The sequence below is a fragment of the Gracilinanus agilis genome, chromosome 1, assembly GCF_016433145.1.
Source record: "Gracilinanus agilis isolate LMUSP501 chromosome 1, AgileGrace, whole genome shotgun sequence".
NCBI classification, from domain to species: Eukaryota; Metazoa; Chordata; class Mammalia; order Didelphimorphia; family Didelphidae; genus Gracilinanus; species Gracilinanus agilis.
Genome location: NC_058130.1, coordinates 777,570,459 through 777,596,051, shown reverse-complemented (window position 1 = coordinate 777,596,051; position 25,593 = coordinate 777,570,459). Strand labels below are relative to the sequence as shown.

Below are 25,593 nucleotides of genomic sequence, written 5' to 3'. Positions count from 1 at the left end.
CACTACACTATATTTGTATTTATTTTGTCAAACATTGATCAATTATATTTTAATCTGATTCTAACCACACTCTGGTTGCAGAAGGGCCACAAGTTGGATGCTTCTGCTCTATTGCATTGATGAACCATTACTTAGTCAGTCATTTCCAAATCAATGAACTTTGTTGCCATTGAAAAGCCTGGCAGAGCCTTTCTTTTTGTCACTGACCTCCTTGAGACATTAGCAGGTTAGGTGACTTTCCCAGGATTACTAACCAGATCTTGACCTTTGCTGTCACATGGCCTTTCTTAAGGGAAGATGATTTTCACAGCTGTGTGGAAACTGGATTATAGAAGGGAAAAGTTAGAACGAGGGAGGCCTGTTAGAGGTTATTGTAGCCAGCCACGTACAAGACAAAGTCACGAACTTGGACTGTGACTGTGTGAGAAGAGAGCAAGGAAAATAGGTAAGAGATATTGTGGAGTGAGAATCATCAAGACTTGGCAGCTCACTGTGTGTGGAACTGATGGGAGAGAGGAAAGAGGCTGGCCTGAGGTCACTTAGTTAACAAGTGTCCGAGGCTGGATTTGAACTGGTGAAGATGAGTCTGCCTGGTCCTAATTATTATCTAGAGTGGTAATTCTCAGACTTACAGACTCAAGACCCTTCTAGGTCTGACATTCTATGTGCTATGATCCAAGAACCCTCCCAATGCTAACACTCCATATTACCTGGGTACGATCAGACTAGCAACTGGCTAGAGCAAAAGTTCTTCATCTTTTTGGGGGTCACATATGCAGAATGAGAGAATGAGGAGTGTATGTGAAAGGATACCGATGAGCTGCATATTTTCCAAAAGAGGTAACCAGCATTCTGACATTCCCTGTTCCAGGTTCCCTCCCAGCCCTGACATTCCCTGTTCTAGGCTCCCTCTCCAATCTAACATTCCCTGTTCCAGGTTCCCTCCCAGCCCGGACATTCCCTGTTCTAAGGCCCCGATCCACTTCAGATCAGATATTCCCCATTCTAAGGACCGCCCTGCCTCTGACACTGCCTCCTTAGCTGTCAGACCAGCTGTTTCAAGGGCAGGCACTACTCCACAGAGTCAGTGACCTCCTCTGGCCATCAGGATACGAGTGAGCGGACACCTGCCTCGCTTATGTGACTGTGGAGGAGTGGGACAGCTCCCAGGCAGGTGATGACCTCCCCTCTGGGATGTTTCTTCATTGAAAAACAGTGGCCTGAGCCGAAGGCCAAGGAAGAGTCGGAGGAGAAGCCTCTGCCCACGGAGGAAGACCTCATTCCCTGGGTCAGGGACCACGGCTTGGAGGCCAGCCCTAGCATCCTACCAAGATCACCTTTGTAAGGACTTGGGAACGGCCTCACTAAAAACGATCTGGGGGTCTCTGTGGACTCTATGCTCATTTGGAATGGGGGCTACACACTCTCCTACTGGGTGACCTCAGCGCCTCCCAATGAATCCTCATCTGCATGAAAACGATGCTCAGGCCTTCATGTCCAGCCCAATCCTTGCCTATCAGACCATCCAAGAACACCCTATATTAGTGGTGGTGAACCTTTCAGAGACTGCGTGCCGTGTCCCTCCCCTCCACAGGCCGGGGACCCCCTCACTCACTCCACACGGGGGAGGGAGAAAGTGCTCCCTTTGGGCTGCTGGACAGAGGCGTGGGTGAAGTGAGGGACATCCTCAGCGAGTGTGGAGAGGGGGAGGGGACTTAAATTCAGGGGGCTTTAGTTCCACCCCCTTATTTAATGACTTTGGGCTTTTAATTTGTTATTGGTTAGTCATTTCTGACTCGAAGAACCCATTTGGGGTTTTCTCGACAGTCCCTTGAGTGGCTTGCTATTCCCTCCTCCAGCAGTGATTGCCTTTGCTATTATTCTCTCCATCCGACAGATGAGGAAACTGAGGCTGCTGATGGGAAGTGAGCAGGCTACAGTGCTGTAAGCAGTCAGTTCTTGAGTACGTCCCCTGGCTGAAGCAAGAGTGGGGCGGGCGGAGGTGGGAGCTGCCTCTGAACAAAGGCGGCTCAGCTGGCACCAGGAGGCTGGAGTTCAGGCTGGGCCAAGGGCTGCGAGCACCTCCCCAGCCTTTAGGCCACACCCCTAGCCCCAATTCTGCTTGGTCTCCAGGCCAGGGGAGGAGGGAGACGTCCCCCCTCCTCCGAGCCAGAGAAAAGGCTGTCCTGGCCACTGCACAGGGCAGAAGCGGCTCCCTGCGGGCACCATGAGCGGCAGAGTTGGCGGCCTGAGCCCTCAGCAGGAGGAGGCACTGGCCCAGGTGAGTCTGGTCCCCCTTCCCCCTGGGGAGGTGCCTGGCCGCCCCCTGGCCCCTCTCTGCCTCCAGCCAGGGCCACAGGGTTTGAAGCTTTGCTCCTCGGAAGCTGTGCGACCAGAGGAAAGCTCCTTCCCCTCTCTGGACCTCAGTTTCCCTCTCTGGTAAAAGAGGGGCTTGGTCTAAAGGCACTCTAAGGTCCCTTCTAGCTAGAATTTGGTGCTTCTGCTCTCCTCTCTCTGCTTTGCTTTTAGTCTCAGACTTAGAAGGGACCCCACAGTTCACTCAGTTTTCTCCTGAGGAAATGGAGGCACAGAGAGATGTCACTCAGGTAGCGTCAGGGGCATGAGTCCAACCCAGGACCTCTGATGTCCCCCCTTTTAAACCTCTACCTTCCATCTTAGAATCAATACTGTATCGGTTCCAAGGCAGAAGAACAATAAGAGTTTGTCGATGGGGGTCAAGTGACTTGCCCAGGGTCACCCAGCCAGGAAGTGTCTGAGGTCAGATTTGAACCCAGGACCTCCCAGCTCTTGGCTTGACTCTCCATCCACCGAGCTGCCTTTTGAATGGACCTTGATCTCATAATCCTCGAACTGGGGGTTCAGAAGGCTCTCCAAGGAGGGAGGCTGGTTTGGGAGTTGGCCTTCTTCGTAGAGGCAGGAAAGCCAGGGGGGCAACAACTCCTCCCACGGCCGGGCCCCACTCACCCAGCCCTGGGATGGGGCACCCATTTGTCGTTCAATCGTTTCAGCCATATCTTTTGGGTTTTCCCAGCAAAGATATGGAAGTGGTTTGCCGGTCCCTTCTCCAGCCCATTTTACAGATGGGGAAACTGAGGCCGCAGGGCGAAGGGATTTGCCCATACATGGCTTGTACACGTGTGAATCTGGCTTTGAACTCGGGTCTCCCTGACTCCACACGTGGCGCTCCAGCCACTGCACCCCCCGGTCCCTGCCCGAAGTGGTAATGGGAGACCTTCCAGCTCCAGCTCCGCCCTCCGGAAATGCTCCAGCTTCTCCCCAGATATCTGGGCCAGCCCAGAAGGAAAGTTCGCTTCGGTTCCTCCGCGTTGGGCCCGAGTTCTCCTCAGAGGCCTCCCGTGGCCTAGAGGCCGCCTCGGCCCTCACCGTCTCGGCTGGCGGAACCCCACTTGTGGCCGCTCTCGTTGAGCGCAGAGGGCTGCGAGGCCGGCCTCGAGGCCTCCCTGGGAGCGAGCGGGGCCCGGGGCCGCGTCTCCCTGCCGCCATGTTGGCTGTTCCAGCCATTCGGCCAGGCCCTGTCCTAGCAGGGGGCCCCGGGAGCCTCCTCTTCCTCCGCCTTCGCTTCTTGCGTCACCCCAGTCACTCCTCACCCATTTCCTGGGGCCTCTGCGGGCCACTTCTCACCCCGGAGAGCTGCCGGAGCTCTGAGCGAGCAGGGAGAGCTTTAGGATTTGGGGGTGCAGCGGGCCCCCCTTTCTGCCCCTCTGGGAAGCCGCTGAGCCTGCCAGAGGCCCCTCGCAGGACCTCCGCTTTCCAGGCTGGAACGTGCTAGTGCCGTCCTCAGCGAGCCTTCCAGAAGGCGCCGGAGAGCCGGGAAGGCCATTGGGAGGAGCTTCCCAGGTCGGCCGGAGCAGCGGCTCCGAGGAGGCCCAGCCTTCTCTGGCTCCTGCCTCAAACAGGCAGCTACAGCCTTCAGAGCTGGGAAGGCCGGGCTCCCGCCGAGGCCTCCCTTAGTGGCGGGGTGGCTTTGGGCGAATCCCTTCCTCTCCGCTTGCCTCAGTTTCCTCATCTGTAAAATGAGGAGTCTGGATGTGCAAGATCTCTCCCGGCTCTCCATCGCTCATACGACGGTGGTTTGCCTTCTTTTGGGAAGGTCAGCCTCACAGAGGGGTGCTGACACAGTACCCATGTGGGGTGGCGTCCAAGTGGCTGCTCGAAGATACTGAGTCAAAGACCAGCCTCTTTGGACCTTGCCTGCTGGGTCTGAGCAGGATCAGGCTGTTCTGGGGGGCAGCTGGTAGCTCAGTGGATTGAGAGCCAGGCCTAGAGATGGGAAGTTCTGGGTTCCAATCTGGCCTCAGACACTTCCCAGCTGGGTGACCCTGGACAAGTCACTTGACCCCCATGGCCCACCCTTACCACTCTTCTGCCTTAGAACAGATACACAGGACTGATTCTAAGATGGAAGGGAAGGGTTAAAAAATAAATAAATTCCCAGCTGTGTGACCCTGGGCAAGTCACTTGACCCCCATTTCCTGGCCCTCCCTCACCACTCTTCTGCGTTGGAATGGATACACGGTACTGATTCTAAGATGGAAGGGATAAAAAAAAAAAAGAATCCATCAGACAGAGCCATTTAAAGAGGTGAAGACAGCTCTCACCCCTTCTCTGGGCTGCCTCTCCAAGCCCTTCCTTGGTCTTCCTGTGGCAAGGGTTCAAGGCTCTTCAGGGCTGGATTGACGCGAGGCGGCCCCGGGAATCAGGGGCCGCCATTGTGACCCGACTCTCTCTCCACAGTTCCGGAAAAATGTCCAAGATGTGCTGGCCGAGCTGCGCAACCCCGATGACTATTTTCTCCTTCGGTGGCTCCGAGGTGAGGGAGAGGAGAGACTGGCCGGGGGGAGGCCGGGGGGAGGCCGGGGGGAGGCTGACGATGCCGGCCCGCCTCCTCCTGGGCTGGTAGGGAAAATGCCTCGTAAATACTAAAAGACAGAAGGAAGGTCCAGGCGGGGTGACCAGTCGGGCAGGCCCGAGGCGGACTGAAGGCCGCTGGGATTCCTCCCAGGCCCGAGATCCTTGAATCCGTGGAATTGGACCTGGAAGAGAGGCAAGAACAGGGGAGCCCAGAGGGCTGTTGGGCCAGAGCTCGGCCTTCTCTTGGCGGGTATCCCTAACGTCCAGGCTCGTCGCGTTGGCCTCTGGCCCTCTCTCTGCTCCGGCCCCTGAGCCCTGCCCCAATTAGGACGAGATGAAGGCCAGGCTCTAGTTCAGTAATCAGAGGGTTACCTGACCTACCTACGGACCCCCAGAAGGGCCTCCGGGAAGCCTGGCTAGGAAGGATGCAGGATGGGGATGCTCTGGCCAGCCCTGGGGGTCAGAATCCTGGGAATGCCCGGGACGGGGACGGCCTGCCACGGTCCAGAGAAAGAGGCCTGAAAGGCAGTTCTGACTGCATTGCTCCCCAGCAGGGCAAGTTAACGTCCATTTTCTCGTCTGTAAAATGGGACTCCTGCTTCTCCTGCTCCTTACTTTAATGACTAATGGCGTGGCATGAAGATGGCAGAAGGAAAATTGCTCTGGGGAATGCCCAGATGGGAACTTGGCCCCTTCCTTCCTTCCTTGAATCAGGAGATCCATTTCTCCCTTTGGGGAATGCAGGATGAGGGGGATAGATAGAACCCAAGAGGGACCTGAGTGCCCGCGCTAGCCCGATCGAATACCCCCCAACCCGCAGGAGCTGGGCTTCTGAGGGGACTGCAGAGGTCGCTTGGTCAAGAATAGCCTCAAGGACCAAGGCTTTGGGGCCCGGAGGGCCCTTAGAGACCATCTGGTCCACCCCTCTCACTTTACAGATGAGGAGACTGAGGCCAGAGAGCGAAGAGAAGTGCCCGTTATCCCAGCTATGGGGGGAAAGAATAGCACATCCATCCCAGGGGTCGGAGAAGAGCAAATGAGAGAACAACGTAAAGCTCTTAGCACAGTGCCTGGCATGTGGGAGCCCTATAAATGTTAGCTAGTAATAACAGGAGGGGCATCTGGGTGGCACACTGGGTAGAAGGAATGCTGGGTGGAGTCAAGAAGACTTACCTTCTTGAGTGCAAGTCTGGCCTCAGATACTAACTGCGTGACCCTGGGCAAGTCATTTAACCCTGTTTGCCTCAGTTTCTTCATCTAGAAAATGGGCTGGAGAAAGAAATGTCAAACCACCCCAGTATCTTTGCCAAGAAAAACCCATTTTCCTCAGTTTCTTCATCTAGAAAATGGGCTGGAGAAAGAAATGGCAAAACACCCCAGTATCTTTCCCAAGAAAACTTTAAATGGGGTCACAAAGAGTCAGACAGGACTAAAATAACTGGACATCAAAGTAGCAGCAGCAGCAGCAGCAGCAGTAGTAGTGGTGGTGGTGGTGGTGGTAGCAGCAGTAGGAGGAGGAGGAAGAAGAAGAGGAGGAGGAGGAGGAGTCAAATGAAAAATATATTATCTACCTCCGAGGGGTGTTGTGAGGCTCAAATGAGATCGAATTTGTAAAATACCATACAAATATTTGCTATTATATTAAAGCCTAAGGCAACGCTTTATTACTAGAAGTTAAGGAGTGCCTTTTGCACCGGTGGAGGGGTTTCCAAGTTGGGAGCCGTCCCACACTAATTTGAGACCATTAATTCAGATTATTTCAGCCATCCTGGGAAGTAGAGTGCACAGGCATAATTATCCTCATTTTACAGATGAGGAAACTGAGGTTCAGAGCTGGAGCTCCGTGGAGCCCCCTGGCTCTGAGTATTGGGGCCTTCTTAGAACAACAGGCACGGCAGTGGAGTGGGAAGAGTCAGTAGTCCCAGGTATTCAACTCTTGCCTGTATCACCCCAAAGCTGTGTGACCTAGGGTGACTCACCTAACTTTGCTGGGCCTCAGGTTTTTAGTCTGCAAAAATGAGGACGGTGACGCTGGTAGCATCTACCTTACATGGTTGGTGTGAGGAGAAAATAAGAAAAGCTATCTGAAGCCCTTTGCAAGCCACAGAACCTTAGCATTTCAGGTTGGACGGGACCTCGGTGGTCATCTGGTCCACCTCAAACCCAGTCAAGAATGTCTCCTCTGATGTGTCTGAGAAGGGCTCAAGCAGGCCAGTCCTCAGCCCTCTAGTGAGGGGGAGCCCACCTCCTCTCTGGGTAACTGGCTTTGGGACAGTGAATGATTGGGTCTTCTTCCTAACACCAAGTTCCAATTGGCGCCTTTGCAACTTCCACTCATTGCGAGAAGCCCACTTTGTACCCGCAGGAAGGAGCCTTTCCTCATCTCCCCTCATTCTGGTGCCTCCAATCTGTTGACAACCTCCATTTTTTCCTGTCTGTAGCTTGTTTGCCTGTTGCCTTCCACACTAGCTTGGGAGCTCCTTGAGGGAGGAATTAGCTTTTGCCTTTCTTAAATCCTCAGCGCTTAGCAAATGGCAGACACTAAATACAGGACTGGCAGCTTCTACTTGTGCCTTCTGGGGCCAAACAAAACAATTCTAATCTCTTACACAACCGTTCTCCACATACTTAAATGCACTGATCATACTTTCTCTAGAGTAAACATGACTAATTCCTTCAAAAGGACTGTCTAAGCCAGACTCAAGGCTCTTCCCCATCCTGTCGACACACCCTCTCAGCTTCTTGCTATCTTTTCCCAGCTTTTCCCTACCCAAAATACAGATCGATGTTTCCAGTTTGGACCCAACTAGACAGAGTACAGAGGGAGGATCACCTCCTTGTGCCCAGGAGCTGTGCCTCTCCCAAGGATACCCAAGTTCTTTGTGCTACCTTTCTTGGGCTGTCCTTGGGCTCGTATGTGTGTAAACACTCATTGAGATCTGACGATGGCCTAGCAATCCAGGTGCCCATCCTTTCTGTATCTGCCCATCTGGGTGAGAAAACCTGAACTCATTAAGAACCCCTAATTAAGTGCTCTCTGACAATTTCCTTCAGTTCCCTATCAACCACTTTGATCTGTCCATTCCTATACATGAGTCATTATCCTAGGTAGAGAAAACAAGAAAGCCATCATCTTCACTCTGCTCTCACTGTCCCATCTACTCCAAACAGAAATCCTATCCCCCTTTAAAGCCTCTCTCAAATATCGCTTTTTAAAAATGACATCTTCGTTATCCTTAGTATTCTTCACTAGCCTAAAATTATTCTGAGTTTTTAGCATTATTGACATTCTTAGGAAACAGAACCACCATTTTGTAATTGTATTCTGTTACTTGCCCTTGCTTCCAAGCATTTTAGAAATCTTAGTGGGTTAATGAGTTCCCTCTACATCTACACTGACCTCTTTGGTCAAAACACCAGCCCTTTTCCTCCTCCTCAGAATTGTGTCTTTTTATTTCTTAACAATTCATTGGTCAGAGTTCTCCAGCTTTCCTCAGTGAGTTTCCCCCCATAGGATTCACTCTTTTCCCCTGAAGTCTTGGGAATCTGCTCTGCCTGAAGAGAGGGCACCAGGCTGTGCCTGCCTATCCTTTCTTGCCCTCTCACAAACTCTGAGTATATCCCAAGGTATTTATTATTTCCACTTTAGCAACCAGCTTCTTGTATTTGGGGGAAATCAGAATTGGGGGTTCCTCCATCTTTTGCAAGATGAAATTTTCATCCAGGCAAGCCAAGACAGTATTAGTTTGATGCATAAGTGTATCTGTATAACTTATGTTTTATATATATGTATATATATATAAAATTCAGATTCATATATATATATATATATATAAAATTCAGAACTCCAGCTCTGAACCTCAGTCATATATATATATATATGTATATATGAACAATAGATGGTTTTGGATTGGATTAGAGAGACAGGGCTCCCATGGATATCTGGATGAAAGAAATCTCACCTTACACCACAGGATTGTATGGAACCAGCTCAGCTATCAGCATGCTCAGGCTAAGAATGCCCCCAGGAAGACAAAGCTATTAGAGGCAGGTGATTTGGAAGGGAGTAGCAAGAGAATGAAGGGCTGAATGAAATGCTACTTATTAGGTGCCTACTATAAGCCAAGCTCTATAGTAAACACCAAGGATAAAAAAAAAATCCCTGCCCACAAGGGGGTTGCATTCTATTGGAGAAGACAATACACATAGGGAGCAATAATGTGTGGGGGGGGGGGCACTTCGGTCTGGAAAGTTACAAGGATAGTGAGTGGGATTATAAGGGAGCAGATTGACATGCCCCATCCAGGGGCAGTGACACATGATTCGATCGTGGTTCCAGAACTAGAGTGAGGTGGGAAGGAGTGAAGAAGGAAGAAGGGCGTATCATATACATCATAGCAAGGGAGTGCCTGGTGAGCAAAGAGTCAGGGGGCTTGGGAAGGCAGTGAAGGATGCCTGGGGCTAGCTGAGATAGTGGGCTAGGTTGGACAATAAGGTCCCAGGATAAATTTCAGAGATGAAAGGGTTCAAACTTCCAGGGCAGCCCTGGGGTCCAGGAGACCCCTTCAGGGCATCCAAGGCCAAAACTGTTTTCACAATAATACTTAGTGGTTCAAATTTCTTATATGGTAAACACTAATAGATATAAACATAAAAAACAAAAGATCTTTGGGTGTCTGCAATAATTAAAAAAAAAAACAACAACTTACCTTCCATCTTAGAATCAATATGTATATTGGTTCCAAGGCAGAAGAGCAGTAAGGACTAGGCAATGGGGGTTAAGTGACTTGCCCAGGGTCACACAGCTGGGAAGTGTCTGAATTCAGATTTGAACCCAGGACCTCTCATTCTCTAGGTCTGGCTTTCCATCCACTGAGCCACCCAGCTGCCCCCTCCTCAATAATTTTTAAGAGTTTATAGAGGTCCTGAGAACAAGAAGTGTGAGAATTGTTCCTCCAGGGCATAGTCTCAGTCTAGGTGGCAAAATAGTGGGGAATACAGCCTGGAGAGGGACAAACGGTCACTCATTTCCCTCTCTCCCATAGTGAGCTGCTCTTGGAGGAACTTTGGAAGTTGGGGAAGAGTCTCTTCCTTTGGGGGAAAACTGGTAGCCTTTCCTTCAGCATCATAGTAACCCATGTATAAATCTAGACGCTTATTGGTGGCCCCGGTTTCCCATGCCCCAGGGCTTCCAGCATTGCCTGAAGGCTTTCATTAACTTCAGGCTTCATGGGATGCACCATGGGATATGCTAAGGGATTAATGGAGGAGCTGGGCCTGGGCTGGGCTTGGATCTCCCTGGGCAGGAGGGGAGAAAGACCCTACTATGAGGCAGCCCATCCCTGGCTCCAACCTAATCCCGGCTCTTTTGCAGCTCGAAACTTTGACCTGCAGAAGAGTGAGGCCATGCTGCGGAAGGTGAGCCCCCAGCCCTTTACTCCCCTGGCCCCCAGGCCGGGGCAGCAGATCTAGGCCTTCTAGGTCCTTGCTGGCTTTCTCCTTCTCCATCATCTTGTCTTTCCCTCCAATTGCAGCCCAAACTCCTGCCCCTCGAGAGGCCTTCCAAAGGTTCTTGAATCACCCATCCTGACCCCATCCTTCCTGTTATAGTGGGATGAGACCCACCCAGTAGTTGGGGGATGCCCAGAATGGTTTTTAGTAGCCTGGGCACAGGCGTTGGTGTGACACCTATCACCAGGGGAATGGAAGAGCCCTTGGGCCTGGTGATCTAGAACCCCGGGTTCAAATCCCAGCTCTGCTGCCCACCTATTTTTTGACCTCAGAGTCATAGTTTCCTCATCTGAAATACGGGTGGTTGGACTACATGTTCCATGAGTTGAGACATCACGTAAAGAACACTGAATTTTGCCTCAAAGGACCTGGGTTGAATTCATAACCGCAGTTTCCTAATCACATGGCTTCCCCTCTGTGGGCCTCAGTTTCCCCAGTTGTTGAATTAGCTAATCTCAGAGATCCCTTCCAGTTCGGCTGTTCTAGGTTCAAAGGTTTCTCTCAATGCCGACATTTTAACGTCCTATTTTTAAAAATCTATTCTGTATTTATTTTTAAAAATCTGGAGCTCCAAATCCTCTCCCTCCCAACAGCTCCTCCCTAGCCCATGAAGAAGGCAAGCAACGATATCAGTTATACATGTGAAGTCATGTAAAACATTTCCATATTAACTAAGTGGCAAAAAAGGGCAAGAAGAACAAAATTGGAAAAGTTTGCTAAAATGTGCCTTCGGTTGATTCATTCTCTCTCTGGAGGAGGAGAACTTTTTTTGTTTGTTTGTTTATTTGTTTTTAAGCCCTTAACTTCTGTGTATTGACTCCTAGGTGGAAGAGTGTTAAAGGTGGGCAATGGGGGTCAAGTGACTTGCCCAGGGTCACACCGCTGGGAAGTGTCTGAGGCTGGATTTGAACCCAGGACCTCCCATCTCTAGGCCTGGCTCTCAATCCACTGAGCTACCCAGCTGCCCCACACTGCTGAGACTTTTTTTAAAAAAAATTTTAAACCCTTAACTTCTGCGTATTGACTTATAGGTGGAAGATTGGTAAGGGTAGGCAATGGGGGTCAAGTGACTTGCCCAGGGTCACACAGCTGGGAAGTGTCTGAGGCTGGATTTGAACCTGGGACCTCCCATCTCTAGGCCTGGCTCTCCATCCACTGAGCTACCCAACTGCCCCCTGAAGAGAATGTTTTTCATCGAGTCTTTCAGAATTCACTTCTGCTCTAAAATCCTTTTCCAAGAGCATCCCTAGCTCCCAGCTCTGATGATCTCCCATGATCTGAGGGAGCGTCTCATCTAGTTTTGACATCCTACCTTTAATTTAAAGGTTTCTTTCAGCTCTGGCAGCCTGTTCTAATGCCCTTTTCTAAGATTTCTCCTAGCTCGGACACCCCCTATTCTAAGGCTCCCCCCATCTCTGAAAGTCCCTCTTCTAAGGCCCCTCCCGGCTCCGACATTCTGTGTTCTACGGTCCCTCCTAGCTCTAACTTTCAGCCACTCTGAGTTCTGCCCTTTGAACAGACCCTGGGCTCCCTGAGGCTGAGGAAGCTCCGGCTCTGGCCCTCTCACTTCTCTTGGTAGCACGTGGCATTCCGGAAGCAAGAGGACCTGGACAATATCCTGAGCTGGCAGCCCCCCAAGGTGAGCCCAGGTCAGCCCCCTCCCCAGAGCCACAGCCCCGAGCCGTGCCTGGCTCTCCCCCGGGTGCCATGGTGGGTGCCATGAGCAGATTTGTGAGCCGTCAGGGCTGCTTCCTCCGTCCACAGGTCCTCCAGTTATACGATGCAGGCGGCTTTTGCGGGTATGACCGCGAAGGCTGCCCCGTATGGCTCGACATCACTGGCAACATAGACCCCAAAGGCCTGATTTATTCTACCAGCAAAGAAGAGCTGATCAAGAAACGCACCCAGATCTTGGAGTTCCTCCTTCGAGAATGCGAGCTGCAGAGTGAGAAGGTGACTAGGGGAGGGGGAGGGTGGAGGGATGTCCCGAGAGGACAGAGAGGGAAGGAGGTCGCTGCCTCAGCTGGGATCCTGGGCTCGTGCCCCTCAGCGTGCCCTTTGCGGACCTCTCAAGTCACACCTACCAGTTCCCGATGGTTAAAAGGTGCCAACGGCTCCGAGGGACAGGTGTTTGGAATGAATCTTTTCCTTCTGTGACCCTGTTATGGCAGGGGAGGCAGCCGTTGGAAGGAACTTGGCTTGAAGTCAAGATACCTGTGTCACATCGTAATAGTTCAAAATTTAAGGTAGAGGGGGGCAGCTGGGTAGCTCAGTGGATGGAGAGCCAGGCCTAGAGATGGGAGGTCCTGGGTTCAAATCTGGCCTCAGACACTTCCCAGCTGTGTGACCCTGGGCAAGTCACTTGACCCCCATGGTCCACCCTTACCACTCTTCCATCAAGGAGCCAATACACAGAAGTTAAGGGTTTAAAAAAAAATTTAAGGTAGACTGAGGGACCAAGTTCCGGGCAAGATCCATTTATTAGTAACATGTGAAATTACCAGTGAACAGGATCTCAGCTTCCCTAGCAAAGCTAAGACCCAGCTGTGGAGTTAACAGCACTTGTTATAGCTTGGGAGAGTAGAGAAAATAGAAAGGTGAGCACTGTAGATGGAAGAAAATAGGATTGGATGGAAACTGGGACCCCCCTTCCTCTCTCCTGTGGCTAAGAAATGCTCATTGTTCAAGCCCAGCTGGGTCTGCAAGGACAGAGGTAGCAAACCATACTTCTTTGGATAACAAAACAGGCATCCTGGAAGAACAGCCGAGACTCCCTGGTGTCCACCTGCATCTTTGAGGGTACCAGATTTCCTTGGCACAAGATGAGCAGAACTGGATTTCTATACTTAACTCATTACAGACCAGCGAAATTTCTGAATTCAGTTCAAAGACTCGGGCAGCTGTAGGACAAATTCCATTAGTTGTAAATAGGACCAAATTCCAAATCCAGTCTGATTATTTCGATGCTCTGGTTGTACCTTGAGCACACAAGTCTGGAAGACTAAAAGTCAATTCGTCAGTCAGTGAACATTTACTAAATGCTTACTCTGTGTCAAGCACTAATCACTAGACCAGTGACTGTTCCCAAACGTTTTTGGCCTGCCGCCCCCTTTCCAGAAAAAATATTACTTAGCCCCCTGGAAATTATTTTTTAATTTTAATAGCAATTAATAGGAAAGATAAATGCGTCTGTGGCCATCTCCGCCCTCCTGGATCGCTGCAGCACCCACCAGGGGGCGGTGGCGCCCACTTTGGGAATCACTGCGTTAGATGAAAAAGTGAAACAGTCTCTACCCTCAAGGGGCTTAAGCTCTGATGCTTAGATGACCCCATAAAACTAAGGAAGTTACTAGGAGAAGGAATGTAGGAAGAGAAGAGGACCTCAAAACAAGCCCTGGGGCGCTTCAAAACATAGAAGACGTGTCAAGGATGATTATCTCACACTCAAGACTTAGAAGGACCAATCAGAGTGGTAGGAAGATATCAGACTAATGTCACAAAAATCCAGGAGGGAGAAAGTCTCCAGGAAGGTCAAGAGAGTGGAATAAGCAATGTTGAGTACTATGGAAGAGACCAGTGACATTGTTGGTCGAGAGAACTCTGATAACTGGAGAGAGTGGCTTCAGCAGAGTTATGAGGCTGGCAGCTAGATTGCCAGTATGACAAAAGAAGGAATAAAGACTGTTCTAGCTAGCTCTAGGGGAATTGAGGAAGCAGGGCTTCTTTCTAAGGAGGACTTTGGACCTAACCTCAGCCTTGAAGAAAGGGAGAGATGTTAGCAGATGGAAACTTGGGGAGGAAAACCATTGTAGGCATGGGGGTGGCATGACAAAGTCCCACAGGTGGGTGAGGACATATTTAAAATGAAGATCGCAGGTAGGGGGTTCTAGCTGGCTGAAACAGAATAGTATGAGTGAAGGCTAGAAAGATTAGAGCCAGATTCTGCAAGGCCTTGAATACCAGACCAAGTTTCATTTTCTAATCCAAGAGACAACTGGGAATTGCTGAGGGTTATTGAACAGGGCAGTGACAATATCCAATCTTGCTCTTCCTTGTATCCCCTCCATCTCCTAGCGCTAACTCATGGACAGTACCTGCTCCACAAATAGTTTTTCTAATTGGGGTACGGCTATTAGAATTGACTGCAATGTTTTAAAAGTTGGCTTCTGTGACCACTGTGAGCATCTCCTCCCATGTCCCTGATCTCTGTTATTCCAGAGAGAGAGATCCCAGCCAGCTGAGGCAGTATAATATACAGGTGGGCCATGAGATGACACTCCAGCTACCTGTGATTAGCCTATTGCCCTCATTAACTCCATTTTCCTTGGCCCATTAGAGATGAAGTTGGCCTCCAAGTTCAATAAATCTTAGAAGATATGATTTAGAATCTACTCAAAATGATTGAAAATGCAAAATCACTCATTGTCTAGCTCCATGCCTGATTTTCCATCGGCTAACTTCACCACCTCACTAATGACCTCCAAACTCATAGGACTAGACAATTTGGGGCTTATGGCCATGCCCTTTGTTAACCCCATCAGATAGCAGAAGATCCTCCATCAACCACAGAATGAGATTTCAAGAATCAGGTTGTAATGACTTCAAAGCTTGGGTTGTTTTCTCCTTCTGCCTGTCTTCTCCACTCACCCAATGTATGTAAGAGGAATGGAAAGAAAAAAACAAAGTGGACAGCAAGGTGACAAGAAATCCTACAGTGGTGTCCTCTAGATCACAGTGATGACAGTTGCTTGTTTCCCCATCTGGTCTACACAGCATTGCTAAGATTGGCCACTTTTCTCCCTCCTCCTCTACCTCCAGGTTCCTCCCACCCAGTTGGCCCCAAGTGTCCACCCAATGTCTCTTTCATCTTCCAGAAATGGCTCTTCACAGAGATCTCAGTCCATACATCATATTCCTCTGAGTCCAGGCTCAGTGGAGCATACCTGCAGCTCCCTGTCAAAAAGCCTTTCTCTTCTTTTTCTTTCTGTCCTTTTAAGGATAAAGGAAATAGAACTTTGGAATTCTGGGAAAGTGGGCTAATACACATCTCTCAGCTTAGACAGTTTCTAGGTTTTTGGAGATAGTATGGCAGAGTAGACAGAGTACTGCCTCTGGAGTAAAAGGACCTGGGTTCAAATCCCATCTCTTATATTTCCTACCCATGAGACATTGGGCAAGCCACAGCCTTCTTAGCCCTTAGTTTCTTTATCTACCAAAATGAGGAAGTTAGACCAGATGCTTTGGACGTCTTGTACACCTTTGTATTTATGATCCTGGTCCTCCTGGCTCCAGAATTAGATGCTAAACATATACAGAAGAAGGAGCATTGGGTTTTGAGGCCAAGGATCTGGGTTAAAATGCCAATTTGGCTCTGTGTGACTTATTCAAATGAGGGCAAGTCCCTTTTTCTAAACTTAATTCATCATAGACAGCTGCATTTCTGAATTAAATTCAGAGACAAAGAATCATGGCTTAGGCAGTTACAGGACAAAATCAATTAACTGTAAATAGGATTAATTTTTGTAAAGACAGAGAATCAATCTTATTATTTATGTTTTGGTTATAGGAGCATCAATTTAGGGACCTTCAAGGCCATTGAGTCTAACAGTCTCTATTTGTGAGACCCAGGATTAAGTGATTTGAAGTCAAGTCTTCTGATTCCAATCTTGCTGATTCCCTTCACTGCACCTAAGCTCCCAGGGCCCTAGATTCCTTATTGCCCAGATCAGGAACCTGAATAAGATGGTCTTTAAGGTCCCTTCCAATTCTAAATAAATGAATGTATAACCCTCTTACTGGATAGCCTCAACAGTCTCTTCTGTCTGAATCTCATGGACGTGGGTAACACTGGTTGGATGCCCCGGTAGATTAATGGACCGGTCTTTTATTTTATCCATACAGTTGGGAAAGAAGATCGAGACTTTCTTGATAGTATTTGACCTAGAGAATCTGGGCCTGAAACATCTTTGGAAGCCAGCTACAGAAGTCTACCAGGAGGTAAGGAGGCAACGAGCCCTCAGGGGAGAGAGACACTCGGTGTTAGCTTGGCTCAGCTGCTCCCCAGCTTCCCTTCATCCCTGTCTATAGATCAGAGCTGGGGACCAGAGCTCCAAGGCACAAACATAGTGAGGCCATAAGCTCAAAAAGTTCTGCAACAGGGAAAATCAGATTGAAGCTTTGTGAGGAAGAATTGCTGGCGGGCTGTTCTGGGGCTGCTTTGATTTAGCAGAAAAAACAATAGACTTGGGGTTGGTTAAAAGACTGAATTTGGGGTTAGAAGAATTTGGGTTCCAAGCCCCAAACTGTATTGGAGTAAATCATTGACTTAACATCTCTGGGCCTCAGTTGACTGATCTGTAAAATGAAGATAATGGATTAAATGATCTCTAAAAGTCCCTTCCAATTCTAACTCCTGCAATCTCATGGATCCTTCTTTTTGGATCCACTGGACTCTCAAGATGTGGAAGAAAGCACCAGATTTGGCAGTCACAATCAAACTTCTCAATGCACGATTACAATTCATTATTGTTTGTTTGTTTGTTTTTAAACCCTTAATTTCTGTGTATTGGTTCCTTGGTGGAAGAGTTGTAAGGGTGGGCAATGGGGGTCAAGTGACTTGCCCAGGGTCACACAGCTGGGAAGTGTCTGAGACTGGTTGCTATTCATTATTGGAAGCTGCCAGAAAACATAATTTATACTTGATGTAAGAGAAAACTTCTAAAAAAGAGAGCTGTCCAGGGTGGAGTGGGCTACCTCAGGAGATAGTGAGTTTTCCGTCCCACAGAAAAGAAGATCATTTGTAAGGGATGCTATAAAGGAAATTCTTATTTGAGTATATAAGTTGGATTCCAGAGCTCTGAGGAACCTTGCAGGCCTAAGAGTCTCTGACTATGAATGACTTTGGGCAAGTCCTTTTACATTTCTGAATCTCAATAATGTCATTTCTCAAAAGGGGACCATGACCTTTAAGAGACCTTCTAGCTCTAATTCTTTTAAACCTTCTTTCAGCCCTGGGGCCTGGGGCAGAGGTAGCTTGGGGAGAGATGTCTAGATAGTGAGAGCCCAGACACTGAGAACAGTGGATCCTTAGTGGGAGCCATGAAGAGCCCTGGAGAGGGGGGGATCCTTATGAGGCATCCTGAGACTATTTCCTAGAGATCTCGGGGAGATGGGTGCTAATTGACATGAGGAAGACCATCACTGGGCTTATCTTGGCTTTGCAGTTTTTCTCCATACTTGACCAGAATTTCCCTGAGACCGTCAAGAATCTTATTGTTGTGAAAGGTAAGCCAGCAATTGCAGGGGATGGATGGTGTGGGCTGAGGGGAGAGAGGGTCATGGGATAGATGCTGGCCTTTGCTAGGCTTGACCGGTAATGGGAATGGTCCTTCCCATTGGAGTTTGGTATCAAAAACCCTCCAGGATCTTATTTTACATCCATTCCCTTCAAGAGAGCCAAAGATACCAGGACGAGTGTAATCGAGTTCCCCAGGGCAATGGCAGGCGATATGAGGGACTTCTATCCCGTAGCTCATGCTGGTTGGTTTTAGGCTGGGTCAGAGTTACCCAGACTTTATTCTGAAGCAGTTTCTTTTTTCTGTCATAATTTCAAGTTTTCTTTCTCTCTTTCAGCTCCTAAAATCTTCCCTATAGCTTTTAACCTTGTCAAGTCCTTCATTTCGGAGGAAACGCGCAAGAAAATTTTGATTCTGGGAGGTGAGTCCTGGTCCTCTTATTTTCTCTTTAAGGGAGTATTATTAAATGGAAGATACCCGTCTCATCATAAATAGAGTGTAAATTAGAATTTGCCATTTAGGTTATTTTTGCCTAGGCAAAATTGCACTGGGTCAAGCTAGACTTGGAAAAAATAGCTAAATATTAGGGAAGAAAGCTTAAGTTTCACTTAACCTGGGCCTGGGTGGATTTGCCATATGCTTATTTATGATGCCATCTCCTTAAGGCCAATTTTCATGCCTCTCCCTGATTATAAGTTCTTCCAAATCCCACCAAAGTGTAAAGTCTTTTAAAAATACGTTTTTATTTCATTAAACATTTCCCGATGATGTGCAAAAATTTTAACATTAATTTTAAAAAATTTTGACTTTGAAATTTTTTCCTTCCCTCCCATCCCATCTCCCTCCTTGAAAAGACAAATAATTTTTTATCAATTATACATGTGAAGTCATGTAAAACATATCTCTATATTAGTCATGTTGAAAATGAAAACATAAAAAACTCACAAGAAAAATAATGTTAAAAATATGACTTGACCTGTATTCAGAGTTCATCAGTGAACTCTCTGAAGATGGATAACACTTTTCATTATGTATCCTTTAGAATTGTTTTAGATCACAAGATTGTCTTAAAGGAGCTAAGTCTTTCATCGCTGACCATCACACGACATTGCTATTACTGTGTACAATGTTCTTCTGGTTCTACTCACTTCACTCTGCATCAGTTCATATAAATCTTCCCAGGGTTTTTTTTAAACTATCCCACTTGTCATTTCTTATAGCATAGAAGTATATCATCGCAATCATATACCCTAACTTGTTTAGTCATTCTTTGATTGACTGGCATCCTTCAATTTCCAATTCTTTGTCATCACAAAAAGAGCTACTATAAATATTTTCGCACAAATAGGTCCTTTTCCTTTTTCTTTGATCTCTTTGGGATATAGACCTATTAGTGGTATTTCTGGGTATGCACAGATTTAGAGTCTTTTGGGCATAGTCCACATTGCTCTTCAGAAGGATGGATCAGTTCACAACTACATCAGAAGTGCACTTTGTCTTGATTTTTCCACATCTCCTCCAGCATTTGTCATTTCCCCCTTTTCTGTCATGTTAGCCAATCTGACAACCGAGATGGGGTACTTAAGAATTGTTCTAATTTGAATTTCTTTAATCAGTAGTGATTTAGAGCATTGTTTTCATGTGACTATCATAGCTCTGATTTCTTCTTCTGAAAACTGCCTGTCCAGATCATTTGACCATTTATTAAATGGAGAATGGCTCTTTTATAAATTTGACTCACTTCCCTATATATTTCAGAAATGAGGCCTTTATCAGAGAACCCTGCTGTAGAAAACGTCTCCCTAGATTTCTATTTTCCTTCTAATTTTGGCTTCATTAGTTTTGTTTGTGCAAGAGTTTTTTTTAATTTCATGTAATCACATTTATCCATTTTACTTTCTGTGATCCTCTCTAGCTCTTTTTTTGGTCATAATTTTCCCCTTTTCCATAGATCTGTCAGGTCCATTCTTCCCCTAATTTACTTATATCACCCAAAGTGTAAAGTCCTAAGAGCCTATTGACAATCTGTTAAATAGTCTGATGGTTAAATAGTCAGATGATGAACATTTATCAAAACACCTTCTATGTGCTAGGAACTATGCTAAATGCTGGGACTATAAAAGAAGGCAAAAGGCATTCCTCATCCTTGAGAAACTCACAGTCTAGTAGAGGAGACAATATATACAAACAACTATGTACAAACAAGCTAGAGAAAGAATAAAATGGAAAGAAACAAGAGGGAAGGTACTAGGTGTTGGGTGGTATATAGAGCACTGGGCTTGGGACTGGGGAGACTCATCTTCACAAGTTCAAATCCAGTCTCAGACACTTATGAACTAAATGACCTCAGGCAAGTCATTTAACTCTATTGGCCTCAGTTTCCTCATCTGTAAAATGGGCTGGTTAGGAAAGGCTTTAATGACAAAAAGAAGATTTTGTATTTGATCCTTCAGGTGATAGGGAGTCATTGAAGTTTTTAAAATAATGGGTCAAACATGCACTTTGGGAAAGTCATTTTGATGGCTAAAGGGAGGATGGTCTGGCATGGGGAGAGATTTGTGGCAGGGGAACCAGTCACCAGGCTATTAGAGCAGGTGTGAAGTAATGAGGACCTATATCAGGGTGCTGTCAGAGGAGAGAAGGGGGTAGATATAAGAAATGATTTGGATGTAAAATAGACAACCCTTAGTCCAGATGTGGAGAGTGAGTGACAAGGAGAAATAGAAGATGGGCTGGGGACCAGGGAGTTTGGCAGTGCCCTCACTCAAAACTGAGAGGGCAGGATTGGGAAGTAGAGAGGCAATGAGTTTGGTTTGTGATACGTTGAGTTTAAGATGTCTCTGAAGTTTGAGACAGTCAGTCGGCAACTGGAAATGTGAGAAGGTGGTCAGCAGAGATGTTAGCGCTCAATAAGTAGAGGTGAAGATTATGAACCTGGAGAAGATAATTGAATCCATGTGAGGTGATGAGCTCACCAAGGGAAGTAGTATAGAGGAAGAAAGGAAGAGGGCTTTGGACAGGGTCTTCTGTGATACTCCACGTTAGGAGGCATGACCCGGAGAAAGATCCAGCAAAGGAGACTGAGGAATGGACAAATAAGTTGGGGGAGAACCAAGAAAGAGAAATGTCCCAGAAAACAGAGAGAAGAGAGTATTATGGAGAAAGAGTGTTGCTGGCAGTGTAAGAGACTTCCGAGAGGTCAGGAGAGACATAAGCATTAAGAAAAGACCATTGGCTTTGGTCACTGGGACATCCTTGGTAACTCTGAGGAGTGCAGTGGGACCGAATGATGAGGGCAGAAGCCAGACTGTAGAAAGTTAAGAGAGTGAGAGGAAAAGAAGTGGAGGCACCTATTGAAAGGAGAGGAAAGATGTGAGGTGATGGATGGAGCAGGTGAAGGGTTCTTTTTTATGAAGACAGGAGAAGCGTGGCATGTTTGTAGGCAGTAGGGAAGCTGACACAGAGAGGATGAAGGTAAGTGAGAGAGGAGGGTGACACAGGGGACAATCTGAAGGAAAAAAAAGATGGGTTATACTGGAATCACCTTTTTAAAAAGTATTTTTTATTCCCAATTACATATAGAAACAATTTTTAACATTAATTTTCTGAAATTTTGTGATCCAAATTCTCTCCTTCCTTCTTTCCCTCCCCTCCCTTTTCCCTGAAAGGGCAAATAATCTAAAATAGAGTATACATGTGCTATCATTCATTGAAATGTTTGGAAGAACCACTTCCATGAATAGGATAGTGGGTCAATTAGGAAGGTAGAAAAAGATTGCCCTTCATCAGTGAGGGCTCAGTTGAGGCTGTGTAACATAAATTTATGGCGGACCTAGTACAATTTCATGATTTTTCTCCAATCATGATTAAGCAGTGCATAAGGAGATAAGATCAGCTATAAGATGAGAGGACAAGGGATTCAAGAGAAGAGGACAGTATAGAGTTGAATTGGTTCATGATGGGGTCAAGAGGAAGAAGGGAATAGTTGGTATAGGAATGACACCCTGGAAAACAATTGATTGATGGGAAGATTGGAGGTTATGATAAAGATGAAGGATAGGGTTTGGGGTTGTAAGGCAGAGGAAGAGGTGAAATGAAATGGGATGAGGGTTAGAATTATTAATAGATTTGATCAGATAAGAGAATTTCCTAGTTCTTGAACATGGAAATATTTCATTTGTGGATGATGGCAAGATCAAGAGTATTTCTATGTTTGTGTGTAGCTGAGATGGGGTAGAGGAGTAGGTCGTGGGAAATAAGTAAATTGAAGAACTACAAGGTTTGAGTGTTTAACAGAGGATGAATATGTTTATTGAAGTCTCTTAGAATGGAGGCAGGAGTTAAGGAGGAGAAAGACAGTGATACAGGTACTGAACTCACTTTAAAAAGGAGTCAACTGTCTCTACCAGGATTTTGATTGGGTAATAGATATGGATTGAGAAGACCTCAGAGGAGGAGAGTTACTAAGTGATGGAGGTATAGGGAGACCTGAGAAAGAATCTATCGGTCATCTCCAAAATGTCAACTCCAAAATGAAAACTCCATAATAGTTGAATTTTGGAGCTTCCAGGTCAAAGATAAAAAAAAAACAACACTGCAGGCATCTAGAAAGAAAGAATTCAAGTGCTGAGGAGCTACTGTCAGAATTACACATGATTAACCATAAAGAGGAGAGAATTTGGAATATGAGATTCCAAAAGGCAGAAGATACGGGCTTATAATCAAGAACAGTTTCCTTAGCAAGTATGTAGTATGTAATGCCACAGGGGAAAACATGGATCATTAATGAAATAGAGGATTTCCAACCATTCCTGATGAAAAGACCAGAGCTGTGTAGAAACTTTGAAGTTTAAAGATAGGTAAAAAGAGATACATAAAAAAGCAAACAGGAACAAACATGATAGTTAAATAAATAAGGATTAACTGCTTATATTCTTAAAAAGGGAGATGATATACATGTTCCATTTGAACCGTATCATCATCGGAGGCTATTGAGAAATTCTAATTAGATTAATTGATGATCTTAAAAGAAGAATGGAAAGAGAAAAGAGTAATATATGGGGTGGGAGTGCAATAGTGGGAGGGAAAAAAAGGTTAGGGAAAATTATCTTACATAATCAAGTTGTACAAATAGACATCTATATGAACAAGGAAAGGCAGGTAGGAGAAGGAGATAACACTTCTCACTTGGACTGGTTAATGGAAGGAAGACTATACAGAGTTGGGAAATATGAGGGAAAGGAGAGAAGCAAGGAGGGAGAATTAGAGGGACTGTAGATTAAGAAGGAAGAAGTCTTAATCAAAACAAACTCTAAGAAGGTACAAAAATATTTATAGCTCTTTTGAGGTGACAAAGACTGAGAATCCAAGAGAGTTCCCCTAAATTGGAGAATGGAGGAGTGAGCAAATTATGGTATATAAATGTTATGTAATACCATTGTGCTACATGAAATGATAGAGGATGACTCCAGAGAAACTTGAGAAGACTTATATGAACTGATATAGATAGAAGTGAACAGAACCATTTATATAATGATAGCAATATATTAAAATCAAACTACTTAGAAAAAATTAATAAATTTTATCAGCATAATGATCAACCATGATTCCAGAGGACTACTGATGAAATATACTACCCACCTCCTGAGAGAGAGATGAACATTTTGAGTCAAATATTTTTTGAATGTGGCCAATGCAGAAATTTGTTTTGATTGATTTTGCATGTTTATAATGGGGTTTGCTTTTCTTTAGTTCTCAAGCTAATGGGTGATGGGGGTTGGGGTAGGGGAGTTGAGATAGGAAGGTCAGAAGGCAGATCTTGCTTAAGGAAAAAATATATAATTAAAAAATTTTAATTAAACATTTTTTTAAATTAAAAAAATTTTTTAGTTAAAAAAAATTTTAAATCCTGGAATGAAGAGATGAGGTTATACAGTCAGGTGGCTGTATATTTTCTTTCAGGTGGCTAAGTACATTTTCTTTTAGTCTTCTAAGTAAAGCCCAGAATGCACATCCTAGTACTATGGAATATGTTGTAAGGAAGTGGGGGTGGAAGGAGATAGGAGCTGAAAATGGGTAATAAGAGATAGTCATGATGGCAAAAAGGGAAGTGTTAATCAAGGTTTAATTGAATGTAGCATACCTCAGAACCCAGGTTACTAAACCAACTCAGAGATTCAGGAGAATCCAAGGAGTATAAGCTAGGCTCAGTGCCCACAGAATCAATCAATCGACAAGTATTTATGTGTTGGGGTGCTTTTTTAAATGAAAATAAATTTAATAGTATTATGCAGCAATTAACAAAATAGGAAAGTTTTATTTTCTTTCAGTGACACAATCAATAATATGGGGAGAGGGGGAAGGTAGGAAATAAGTTAAAATGTAATAAATATAATGTTAAACTGAAGTGAATAAACTGAATTTCCCTATAAAAAGGAAAAGGGTTATGGCATGCACTAAAACCAAAAATCAACAATATCTTTTCTTCAGGAAATGCATATAAGGCAAAAAAAGTACATTTTAATTGAAGGACTGGTCTGTTTGCTAGTTCAAGGAAATCTATTAGAACAATGATGATAAAATTGAATTCAAATCTCTGCCCTACACTGTCTAAGGTCAGACTCATGAGGTAGCTGTCAAGCCTGGGAACAAATTCCTTAGATCATTAGTCACTAACCTGTGTTCAGAGAGGGAAACAGAAAGGCTGATAAAGGCAGTCAGGGGAACAAAGATAGCCAGGCAGTGAATATTTGTTATTAAGTTCTTCCTATGTGCCAGGCACTAATAAAGTGAAGTAGTCCCTGCTTTCAATGAGCTTATGTTCCATCAAGGGAGACAACATGTACATACATAATTTTAAATATATATATATTAACATATATAAATAAATACACAAATAACTATATATAAATATGTATAAATAAACATATAAATAAATACACAAATAACTATATATAAATATATAAATAAACATATAAATCCATAAATAAAAACATAATATAAATAAAATTTTATGTAAAATTATAATATATAAATTTTTATATAAAAATATAAATATAATATTATATAAAATTATATGTATACACACACACACACATATATATTCAAGGGGCAGCTAGGTAGCCCAGTGGACAGAGTCAAGCTTGAAGATGGGAAGATCTGGGTTCAAATCTGGCCTCAGACACTTCCTAACTGTGTCACCCTGGACAAGTCACTTAACCCCAATTGCCTAGCCCTTACCTCTCTTCTGCTTTGGAACCGATATTTAGTATTGACTCCAAGAAAGAAAGTAAGGATTTAAAAATATCAATTCAAAATAAATGCAAGATAATTAGCTTTTACAAAGGGCCATTCCTGAGAAGCTATAGCAAGAACACAATTACCTACATTCCACCAAACCTGGAGGCATGTTCTCTCCAATGGAGCTCAGTTGTCCCTCTGGAGGATAAACTCCCACCTAAAGCCATTTCCACCAAACATGCATCCCACCAGGTTCATGGCTGACTGTGGCATAGCTGATGGCTGAATGACGGATTCTCTCATGGCTGTCTTTAATACACTTCTCTGGTGGGCCAGGTGGGTCTCTGGGGCTTCCTTGCTCACTGGGCTTGGCTGTCCATTGGCTGGCCCAATTTTGCTTGGACTCCAGTTCTCAGACCTCTGGTGACCGGCTCTCCTGAGTGTTCAAGCTTCACGATGCCCCAGCCTACTTCTTCATCCAGGATGGGGGACAAATGCAAAGAAGAAAAGAGCTGAGACCTATATTCCTAGCCAAATTTGGACCCGAGGGAGGAGGCTGTGGCCTGCGATCTCTCCCTCGGAAGCTCACAGCCTTTCTTCCTTCAGTCGTAGACAGGAACATAAGGGAGGTTCAATCGTCCATTCAGCGCCATCT

The 25,593-nt window shown here is 45.8% G+C and overlaps 1 protein-coding gene across 3 annotated transcripts in view; it reads left to right on the top strand.

Moving 5' to 3' along the window:
• Positions 1-2,227: 2,227 nt before the first annotated feature.
• Positions 2,228-25,593, top strand: part of LOC123232437 (SEC14-like protein 3) — a 142,235-nt gene continuing 118,869 nt past the window's right edge. For 2 of the 3 annotated variants that reach the window (XM_044658877.1, XM_044658878.1), the window contains exons 1-8: positions 2,228-2,281; positions 4,777-4,852; positions 10,268-10,311; positions 11,984-12,043; positions 12,169-12,357; positions 16,306-16,401; positions 17,628-17,688; positions 18,037-18,120. In XM_044658877.1, coding sequence (XP_044514812.1) covers positions 2,228-2,281; positions 4,777-4,852; positions 10,268-10,311; positions 11,984-12,043; positions 12,169-12,357; positions 16,306-16,401; positions 17,628-17,688; positions 18,037-18,120 — 664 coding nt within the window. The remainder of the gene's footprint in view (positions 2,282-4,776; positions 4,853-10,267; positions 10,312-11,983; positions 12,044-12,168; positions 12,358-16,305; positions 16,402-17,627; positions 17,689-18,036; positions 18,121-25,593) is intronic. The other variant, XM_044658879.1, reaches the window with a different exon arrangement.